Source organism: Vigna radiata, chromosome 9 (assembly GCF_000741045.1).
Source record: "Vigna radiata var. radiata cultivar VC1973A chromosome 9, Vradiata_ver6, whole genome shotgun sequence".
Lineage (NCBI taxonomy): Eukaryota > Viridiplantae > Streptophyta > Magnoliopsida > Fabales > Fabaceae > Vigna > Vigna radiata.
In genome coordinates this window covers 7,769,859-7,781,262 of record NC_028359.1, presented here as the reverse complement: position 1 = coordinate 7,781,262, position 11,404 = coordinate 7,769,859, and the positions used below count along the sequence as shown (strand labels likewise).

The 11,404-nt window shown below is 32.5% G+C and overlaps 1 protein-coding gene across 5 annotated transcripts; it reads right to left on the bottom strand.

The window, feature by feature from the left end:
- Positions 1-225: 225 nt before the first annotated feature.
- On the bottom strand, positions 226-11,085 carry LOC106772932. 5 transcript variants are annotated; one of them, XR_002669619.1, is made up of 11 exons: positions 10,936-11,085; positions 10,776-10,838; positions 7,645-7,777; positions 5,861-6,143; positions 4,405-4,533; positions 4,266-4,315; positions 3,946-4,043; positions 3,502-3,789; positions 1,877-2,387; positions 1,049-1,128; positions 226-947 (listed from the first exon to the last, which is right to left on the bottom strand). XR_002669619.1 is itself a non-coding variant. In XM_022786065.1 (10 exons), exons 2-9 carry the CDS (start codon positions 10,824-10,826, stop codon positions 1,902-1,904), a joined length of 1,518 nt encoding a protein of 505 aa, XP_022641786.1. In that variant the 5' UTR covers positions 10,827-10,838; positions 10,936-11,085; the 3' UTR covers positions 860-1,128; positions 1,877-1,901. The 5 variants fall into 5 exon arrangements, 2 of the variants coding, with proteins under 2 accessions (XP_022641786.1, XP_014515061.1); XR_002669620.1 differs by having other exon boundaries at positions 226-844; XR_002669618.1 differs by having other exon boundaries at positions 226-840.
- Positions 11,086-11,404: the final 319 nt, after the last annotated feature.

The following is an 11,404-nucleotide window of genomic DNA, read 5'->3' as shown; positions in this document are numbered from 1 at the left end:
TTTTTATGAACTAATTGACACCTTAAAATCATATTTTAATTTTTACAAAACCCTTTTTCATAATTTTTCAATTTACTTATAGAAACATATTTAAATAAATAAATAAAAACTTAAATATATTAGCAAAAAAGAAATGTTGTTACAATTATACATAAAATATTATTTTTATTGTAAATATATAAATGTAAAATTTTAGCCTCAAAATTAATACAATATATTTTCGAATTGTATATTTTAAAAATGTAAGCATTCCGAATTAGGCCGTGTAGAATAAGTTTTTTAATTCTAAATTAATTAATTCCTAAACCGTTTGATAAGAGACCTTATTTTTTGGAGTTCCAATCCGAAAGTCTACAGTCCAATTTGAATCGGAGGACGAGATTGTGCTATCCCAGCAGCTTCACTAATACTGATCTACTCACATTTTCATTTTATCTATATTCACTATATATACTTGGTTTTTTTTTCTATCCTTCTCTCCTCTTATCAAATCATGTAACCTATGAACCTATTATTTTTACTATTTTTTTATGCGTAAGTGTTGATGTATCTTTTAAGTGTCCATGAATAATTTTTCAGTAATATTGAGAAATGATACACGTACACCTTCGTTTTATCTATATTTATTATTCACTTGTTTTTTCTTTTTATCTCTTTTCTGTTATACATCATATTTATAAACCTAATATTTTTACTTTCTCAGTGTATATTAGGTGTTGATGTACCTTTATAGTCTCATGAACCTTTTCGGTAGGTGTGACCATTACAGTTTGTCCTAGGAGAAGTTGGCCAGAAAGTAATTGCCATTGGCACTTTATAGGAGAAACCCACTTCCACCACCTATCTCCCAAAAAAGGAATAAAACGAATGGAGGAGAAATGTCCTTCTATATCAACCTCGTCCAGATATATGTAAATAAACAGTTCAAGAAAAATAAACTGAAAAGGCTAAAGCAACAAATGAAACAAATCCTCAATGAATTATCAGAAATGCAGGGGAAGAAAATTGATAAAAGGACCAAAAAGAAAACTGGGATTATGTCATCTACCTTGAGTATGCAGCACGAATTGATTAAACATCAGTGCAGGGTATTCCCATCATCCCTCATCGTTATCGCATTAAGGTCATCCGTAATTATCACATAGCAAATTGGCAATAATTAGAAAGGAATACCAAATTCCAAGACAGATCAGAAATTATAATATTTATAACAAAAAAAAAGGTTCAATCAATCAACCCGGTATGGAAAATCAGTCTTCTGTTCCGGATTGTACAATAGAGCTCTGGATTAAAAAAACTTTCAGAAAAAAAAAAGGACTAACTTCCATTTTGCACAGTCCAAAATTTTGAACAATTCAGAATATTAAATAACAAGCAAAATAAATAATTTTAGGATTAGGTAATCTGGAAACTTTCCAGATTACTCAACCCCAGAACTTTCCAAGAAAACCGCAGAAGGATATTTTCCACACTCCATGAACACACGGGAAGAAATTATGGGGTGTGGGAAGAAATAACCCTGAGTGTGCAGGGATGAAGAAATAACCCTGAGTGTGCAGGGATGACACAGTTCCTATTGGGTCAAAAAGTTAAAATTCCAGTTTCGGTGAAGTCCTAGGCCCTACACATTGCATGGCCTGATGATTCAATCAGGGAAAAAGACCAAAGCAGTCATCCCACTGCATTGCATTACCAGTTTCTTACAAAAATCACATGAAAGCTTTACTTCACCATGCCCTGTGGCATCTATGTATGTTCACTCTACAGCTACATATATTAATGTATTCGTTACATATATGACCTACTTCAATATTTTTATCGGTTAGACTATAAAAAATTAAATTGAATATAGAGTTTTGGAGAGAGAAATATGTACAGGTCGAAAATTTCACCGGAATGCTTCATTCATCTTTCATTGCAAACTCGTGCATCTTCTTCTGCCCGATTTCCACAAGTAGAGTCAAGAGAGCCTCGCACACCTGAGATGCATCTCCTTCAGAAGGGTCGTCATTTAGCGATGAATAAACCATCCAAGCATGGTCCAATTTTCGCTTAGGTCGCACCACAACGGATCCAGGAACTTCTGCATCTCGGCATGTCACAAGGCCGTCACTTTTCTCACCATACCTAACCTGAGTCAATTGTGCACAAGCAGCCATTGCCGCACCAAGGGGCATCACCACAGGAAGTTTTGTAGACTCACCGGTCGGAGCAACTAGGGGTGGAAATTCAGCATGTGCAACATGAGATAATGTGGCTAAAACAGCAGGGGAAATGCCAGCTTCAGTCCGAAAGGAAACAACTGGAACTTCATTTGGCAGATGATGCTCTTTCAAAAACTCTCGCCGCCTTTCATATGTCAAGTCTTCTAAAGCTCGCATGTCACCCTTCAAAATTACATATGATAAGTAAAAGCGAGCAACCGTAACTTCAATAATGTCGAACACATTGACAGCAACTAAATAAAGCTTACTTCCGGTAAGAAGATTTTAAATAGAACTAAATCAATCAGTTTCTACATTAAATAAGAAGAATCATACAAGAACACCACACAACTTTGTTTGCATAAACTGACAAATATGCAGATTAGCAGCAACTATTTTTAAATTCCTTTTAAAAGAATGCTTCGGTTTCTCAAATAATTTAGCAAGAACAAAGTAATACCAGTTTGTAATAAGAGTGAGAAATTGAAAATACAACCTGCATGAATAGACCAAGAATCTGGAGTCCAAACCAAGGGTTGGGCAACTCTGTTCCATTGCTATTTCTTCTTAGGAATTTAGCTCTTATCATTAAGAGAACTTATAATTCTCAAATTCGTTTTAATTTGTCTTATTGAAGGTCCGACCAGTTATATGACTAAAACAAAGTAAACACGTGACAGACAATCCTCACTTCCCATCCTAGCTTTTGGAATAAATTAGTTTCTCAAATTCTTAGATGGTATTAAAGTTTATCCTAGTAGTTGTTGGACCTATTAGGTCATCTGTTGTCAAGTTCTTACTAATACTTAATATTACAAACTTGATATTCAAGCTCTTACTCATTCCATACCTTTGGGAAAACTTCTTTTTGAAAAATATTTAAAAAAATGTTTTAGAACATAATAATTGATAATGTTAAAACATAATAAATTATTTTGTGATGCACAATGTTGTGATTTCACAGATAATCAATCATATTATTCCATAACTAATTATCATAAGTGAAATAATCATTTATCAGCAACATGATTCAAGCACAAGCTGCGTAGTTAATTGGTTATGACTAGAAATAACCAATTACATTGTTATGAATAGAAATATAAACATGGATAGAAATATAAGCATATCTGATCAGAAAATGTAGATTAAAAGCAACAAAACCATGCCCAAAGCTTTTATAAAATACCAAAAGAAAATATAAACATGGATGCAAATCCATTTGAAAAGGCTGCCAAAGAAAAACAAAATTCAAACAGAAAAGAAACCAAGGGTGATAACAAAAAAGTACTCAACATACCTTAATTACTTTACAGATAAGAATCTCAGTAAGTTTTCGTAAATTCACATAATCGCCAAGCTGTCCTTCACGCAGAAGATCTGAAGCTATAGGAGTTCCACCGTAGGGACTTTGGGCTAATGCCAACCCAGCAACTTTATCTTTCAAATCAGACCAATACAACGATAAAGCAGCTGCTGCATCTACTCCTCCTTTGCTATGTCCAAGAAGCATAACACGTTTCTGTGAACCCCAATAAATTTCCTCAATGTACTCTTTCAGCTCTCTAGCATTTTTCTCCACTGAGGCCTGATTAGTAATTACTCAAAATTCAATAATAGAACTGAAAAACAAGAACACCTATACGATCTACAAAAAAACTAGTTAGAATTTTTCACACTAACTACTATCATCATCAAGTACTGTATTGACCATTATTACTACTACAATGACTATACAATGTACCTCACTATGAATCTTTGCAATATGACAGGCCAAACCCAATTTTGAAAAACTGACTTTTGTATTGACAAAGTAAAGTGGGCCATGATTACTGAAGAGACCTGCCATTGTAAAAAGCTTAATAGTTAACAGCACAGAAAATATGTTGCAACAATAAACTTTGGCAGTTTTACTATTCACATCCGATAGGCCAGGCCAGGTTGCTACTAAGCATTTATCATTCCAGATGCACCGTTGACTTTAGGTTTTTCCTTTTATGTGAAGGTTTGAAAGTGGAGTTCATCATGATTAACCTGATCATTATATATAATCAGTCACTTTACCTGGAACTAACAAATAAACCACTGAATTTGGTAACCTGTGAACACCATGCCTGATAAGGTAAGGAAAACTGAGTTAACAAAACAATAAAACTGAGTTAACAAAACAATGAGAAATTGGTAAAAATAAAATAGTACGAACTTGATGTTATCCAGAATTTCAAGGAACCTTTCAGTTCCATCTTCAACTGGAGGCATTGCTGGATCACGTTGAAGCCATCCTATATCATCTGCAGATCCACGCACAGTCCTTCGAGCACGATCAATCAGGCTGAAGTAATTAAAACATAGTTTACAAACCCACAAGTCAATTGTCAAAAGGGCTTTAAAATTCAGATTTTAGATGGTTCTATAACAAAATTTAAAAACTAATTAGAGTAAAGAAGTATAAATCAACATCCTAAATTTCAACGATGGGTACAGCAAGGAAAACAGCAGAAAATTACACAATAAATAAAGAAAAGGACATGAATGGAATAATAAAAATTGAAGTTTAACGTTTTAGAAAAGGGAAATAATGATTTTGTACAGGTAACAATAACCTACCAGAAACAATTAGTAAGAAAAACTTGGTCCCAAAAAAATCCCTAATAAGTTTTCAAATATAAGGAAGTTTAAACTATTTTTAACTTGTTTAATGAGACCATCCCAAAAAAATTTAAATAGATTCAAATATGCTTTTAGCGTATGCAAATATGATTACAAATGCTTTAAATCCCTGCAGAAATATTTGTTAGTTTTAAATCCCTTACATTTTCTAACCATTATTTTTCAGTCCTTATTCTAAATATGGTTAATTTAACGTTGAAAATAAAAAATATTAATTGATATAACTAAGGTAACAGAAAATTTCAAATTAAGATATTATATTATTTTAGGTACACAATTTAATTAATATATTTCTTGTTCAACATAAATAAGACAATTACATATACCTTTTTATCTTTTCAACCAATAATTTTTAACATTGTATTTTTATCAAAATAATTATAATTTACTTAGACACTTATAATTTATTTTCAATATATTAACTTTGCTATTATAATTTTAAATGAGTGTAAAAATTATTTTCTAATATATCATAAATAGGGATTTTATCTCTAAAGAAAAAAAGTTATGTTCTATATTTTTAAGAATAACTAATTAAAATATATTAAAATTATATGTAATAATAAAAAAATATTATTCTTCTTTACACAATATAAAACTAATATAAAATAATTCATTCATAATATACTCATATATTTTGTCACTAATGATTCTTTAAGTATAAAATGATAAATATATTATTTTATAATATGATTCTTTACCTATTAAACTAATAATTTTATTTTAATAAGAATATAGTAGCTTATAAATAAAAAATATTGTTCATAATATAATAAAAGAATTACATGAAATTATCTTATTTACAAAAAAATATTATATATTGTACTTAATGAATTTTAAAAATAATATAACTTTTAAATAGTATTTTATAAGGTTGATCTGGTGGGAGAGATAGTGGATTCAACTCCTCCACCAACAAAATATTACCAACTGACATTTGCCGATATAAATAAAATGCAGCGACATGCATATAAGTTAGAAAAGAATACCTTTGGAACATGGAAATGCCACTTTGTCCAGTTCGATTCGATTCAACAAGTGCACTGGAATTTTGTAACGGAACTCCACCAGAGGTACTGGTGATTTCATCTTGGGTATGGGGACATGTTGAAGTCGAAGCCTTAGATGATTCAACACTGGTTAAATGCATTCTGTTTGAAGGAATATTATCAATTTCAGTAGATGAAGATGCACCAATTTCTGCATAAGGAAAATCCACAAGCTCTTGTGCATGAAGGACAGGAGCACCAGGACCGCCGGGGGAATGTTCTACTGAAAATATTAATAAAAACTTCAAGGTCTAAATTGCAGAAGTCAGGGCATTGTAGTAAGTACAATTAACAAAACAGACATGAAACAAAGTCACCATAAATCAAATGCACATGTTCACTAAACCCTAAAAGGTGACAACTCAAAGAACTGTGTAAGGAATAGAGTAAAAATACAAGAAATATTTAAATATACTATCAAAAAATTTTAGAATATCTTCAATGATCTCATAGGCAATATTGTTAAAATCGTCAGTGTTCTCACATACTCATACGATCCAAGGAGTAAGTGAAAACAAGGTACCACACATGGCGGATTTTAGCAAGATGGGACGATTTCACGTGAAATGGAAGTATCTTGCTAACAAGCCAACTTGTAATGATGACCCTTTTCTCCTAGGGTTCCAGTAGCAAATCAGAACATAGCCATACAACTCAACGGAAGTATCTTGCTAACAACCCAACTCGTAATGATGGCCCTTTTCTCCTAGGGTTCCATTTGCAAATCAGAACATAGCCATACAACTCTCAACTGCACGTGCTCTTATCATTGACAACATAACCATCACTGATGTTTGCACCTGTGCAACATTGTTACTGATTCTAGCTCACCATTGGCTATCCCAGCACTTATGGCCATCACCGTTGGTCTTTGCCTTTATCTATGACTATGTTCTGTTCTACACTTTCTTCTCAGTACTTTATTCTGTTCTTGCTGCCATTTTGGAGAGTGTTTTGTTCTGTTTAGTTGTGTTATGTATTGATCTCATTATGAGTTATTTTTCTTTTCTATATTATTTTTAATGAATGCATAGGTTTATAAATACAGTTTTTCGCATTCTAACTCTTACAATCCTTGAGTTTGACCATGTTGCTCTCCAGTTTTTCTTATATTTCTAACCAAAGAAATAGAATAGATATATTATCTTAGAATATTTTAGTTAAAAGTCATTCACAAATTCAAAACTAGCTGTGCATGAAATTTCATGTAGTGAGGCATAGTAAAAAGAATCTCAAGTTTACACGCACAATAAATTCTAAAGTGAAATCCACATGAGAAGTTAAACCCACATGTTTTACTAGGATTTGTTAAGGCTGGGTTTCTATAAGGTTTCACATGAGCACAATAAACTTCTAACGTAATAATTTCATACTCTGTGGCTTTGTCTATCCCCAGAAGGGATGTCTTTTTTTCCTTAGAGGTGACCATAAATCCAAAGCAATTTGATTACGGCCTTCAATTGCCAACATCCATGCATAAACGCAACAGTTGAGGTAACATAAAATCTAAGTTCGTCATTTCTATTTTTCATTAAAAGCAGATGTGCTTAATTGAGGGAGACATAATAATCTTAATTTAACATCCATTTTCTCAACATCATTATTTCCTTTTCCTTTTCCTTTATGAAAACTTCCGACTGGCTACATAATTCCTTAAACTTCTACAAGAAGAATCTACCTAAATTACATCTTTGAACTCCTACACAAACAAATAAGAAACTTGCCTGAAAAATCGGAGAAACAACCAGTTAAGTATGATGTTGTTTGTGCAAGATAAGAAGCAGCATCATTAAGAGCTGGCATAGATGAAAATATCTGAGGAATAAGCCCATCATTTGTCAAACCCTCTCCCTGTACCTAAAACACGATAAACGTAATTTTATTTTATTCAAAAAACTAAAAAAATTTATTATGGCTTTAATCATCACAACAATCATGAAAAGAAGGTACAGTTACTAGTAGAAAAGTACAAATAAATGGAACAACAAAATCATAATAAGGAATTTCAACTAAACTACCCTTAACAACAACATCCATATTCCACAAGAAAAAATTCCTCACTGTAGAATCATTAAATGCAGGCATCAAGAAGCCCAGTAATTAAGTAGAAAGAATCAAATCACTAGTTAGAGATGCTTGTTCACATCCAAAGGCTTTCTCTCACCTTTAATTTTTGGATGGGAGCAGGTAGGTTGTCATCAATGCAAACCAGGCAATAGGAAACTTATGCTCATAGAATCTTCCCTGGCGTACATATATCATGTCCTCTAGGTTTTTTAACACGGCTTTTTCCTATTAGTCAGCACTCAGTAAAACAAATTTTGCTACAAATACACAGCAATCTCTGATTTCTTGATAATCCACCGACATGAAGATAACTTTTTTTTGTAATAAAGCACATTTCTCCCACTTTTTAAACTTATCTTCCAGAAATCAATTGTTTGTTTCAAAAACTAGCACCAGCACACATTAATTATTTCATCATTCATTTGCCTAACCACTGGTATTTTAACTCTCGTAACCAAGGTTGTCAAACTTTAATGAAATAGGTAAGTACAAATAACTGCATCAAACATTTTATATAGAAAACATACTAGTTACACTCTACTAACAAACTTCTAGCCTATATCTCCTAAAATCATGGTAAAACAATGCCATTGTGGGGTCAATGAGAGCAAAAATTACACTCAACATCAAATATGTGGAGTTTATACAAGCTTACTGAGTTAGTTTACCAGAGTTTCTCAAAAAAAAAAAAAAAAAAACAGTCTGATAGTGAATTAACTCATTTTGTTTATTACCTAGAATTATAAAATCATTCGAGTTTTAAGAATTAAACTTAATATGATAACCATGATCACCACCATTTTAGACCACCCCAGAAAATCTACTTGCTATGATAACAAATCCGGCTCATTGGAATATATGAAATGAATTGAGCATGGCAGATGCTAAACTTTCACTCTGAAGACGTAAAAATTTCAAGTATAAAGTATCAAAGAAGTCACAAGCAAATTACCACCAATGGGGAGCTCGATTCCCCATTAAGTAGGGTTTGAGCTTGCACAGTCCAAACCAATTTAGTCCAAAATGCAAAGAATATAGTTCATGACATAATTAACAGAGCAGTCCCAAATGATTGGATGGAAAAAACAAATTAAAGAGAAATTTAATCAAACTCTGATTTAATAAAGTGAGAGCTGATAAGGAATCAAAGTGATTGCAATTTAGAGAATGGGTTAGTGAAGGAGCTGCTAACCCTCAGCTAACTACTACCGTGAGGAGTTGAGGACAATTTGTGTAAGAGCAGAAGAGAAATTTAGGTTGTACAGGGTTGTAACAACCACGTACACATAATGTAGAAGTGATGAAAAAGGAGGGTGATGTAGGAAAAGGAGGGAATTTATTAAGTTTTCATTTCTTTCGTGCATTTCTGTTTGTTCAATCCCCCAACACAGAGCTACCTCTGCTTGTGAGTACCTTGATCTCAGTTATTTCTACTTCTATCATCCTTAATATTTGGCTCATACTGATTCCTGAACGAACAATCATTCTATTTCAATTCTTTCCACCATCTTGTAAGTGTTGAAATTCTTGTTTCTTGATAAATATGATATATCAAATCTGCCTAGTTAAATATGGTATGTTAACCTTTCTTTGAAAATCGAAATGAAAGAAATCCTGGCGCACAAAAGTTTATCATGACGACAAATAATTACTCATTTTCCAACCTTTTTCTCATATATGCTTCCATCACAATATAGTATGTAACAAATAACATACAATACGACAATATGATCTTAGCAATCAAGTCCCATTAACGGTCTAGTAGTATAATAACATTCTACAATAGGAAATATCTTAGTTCAAATATATGGCAAGCACACTTTTTCCGTTCTAAGCTAAATGCAATTCACATATTATGTAACACATCATGGGGGTGAGCCTGTCACAGTGGTAAGGTTGTGCCTTGGTGAACGTCAGTTATAGATATCAATCCAAAATCAGCCTCTTAGCATGGATAAGGTAAGGTTGAGTACAATGATCCCCCGACTTTCACATAGCAAAGAGCACTCTAGCATCAGGTTAGGTTAGTTTAAATGAAAAATAAGAAAGGGAACAGGTATTCCCTTGTTAATAATGAACATTTTTTCAATTATGTAAACGAAATTCCAGAATATTTAAGAAGGAATGAACATTCCTTCAAGGAAAACCTATCACCATGCATGTATGATAGGGATAAATGCGACAACGCCAGTCGTTACCTTTTCCGGCTATAAATGCACTCACTAAATTTTCGTTTATATCTTATAATACCTGAATAAATAGTTCTTAACTTGAGGTACAACTGCCAATACTTTGATACATCAGTGTTTTCAGTTAAAGAACAAAGTTCTGTCAAATCGAGACATGTGAATAACTCAATATCAAAAAGTTATATATCGGTTACTTCCACCTTAAAGCACATCTATAATTGTGTGACGCCGACCCAAAAACGTAAATAGTTAACCTAACTCAGCAAATCTCGTAATTAGTTCTGTTGTGTCATAACGATCACCTAACTGTGATTAATTAGCAGCATCTATAGTGACAAGTGAATGCATCACATTAATAAGTCTATGATAATGTAAACATTTCCTATCTTCAAATAAACTTCTGATTATAACTCTAACTTATAAAATCACAATTTCCTTTACAAGAAAAACAACATTAAGCGACTGAAAACAACTTCCGACGAAAAATTCATCAAAATTATAAACAGACCAAACGTAATGCAATTCGCAGTTTTCGTGCATGGAATACTACCAAATTCGTATACACAGAACACAAAAAAGATGGCAGATACGTGACTCACGATTAAAGGCGTGTTCGCTTCCAGATGCTGCGGATTCGGAGCTCGCACCATCGAAACAAGTTTCTGCCAAACGCGAGCAAAGAAGCTCATGAAATGAAAACAGCGATAATTGTGAAAATGAAGAAAACGAAAATTGGAAACATTTATTGTATGATTATACCTTGGGAATTGTGATGCAAACGAGATTTTAAGGAAAGAGATTTGGATTGAAGGTGAAAGAAGGAAGGAAGGAAGCGATTCACAGCGCTATCGTTAAGTTAGTTTCGTAACAACCGTAGTAAGAGAATTAAAGGAATATGATGGTGGTGGAGACCAATTTGACGACGTTATTTTCTTTCTTTTACCATTCAGTTTTCACAACCATTTCTTGGTTGGGTGTCCAAAGCCCATTTCTACGTCGCGTTTCTTTCTGAACCCCCATATTTTCCTTCCATTACCAAATTTTCACTTCCGTAAGTTAGTTTTTGGCATGAAAAAAGCTTTTAGATTTCATAATTTAAAAGTAAAAAAATACTTCTAAATTGTATAATTTTAAAACTATTTTAGCTCATTCAAAAAGTCACTTTTTATTTTCAAATTATTCGAAAATCATTTTATTATATTATAAAAAACTTCTAAATTAAATATTT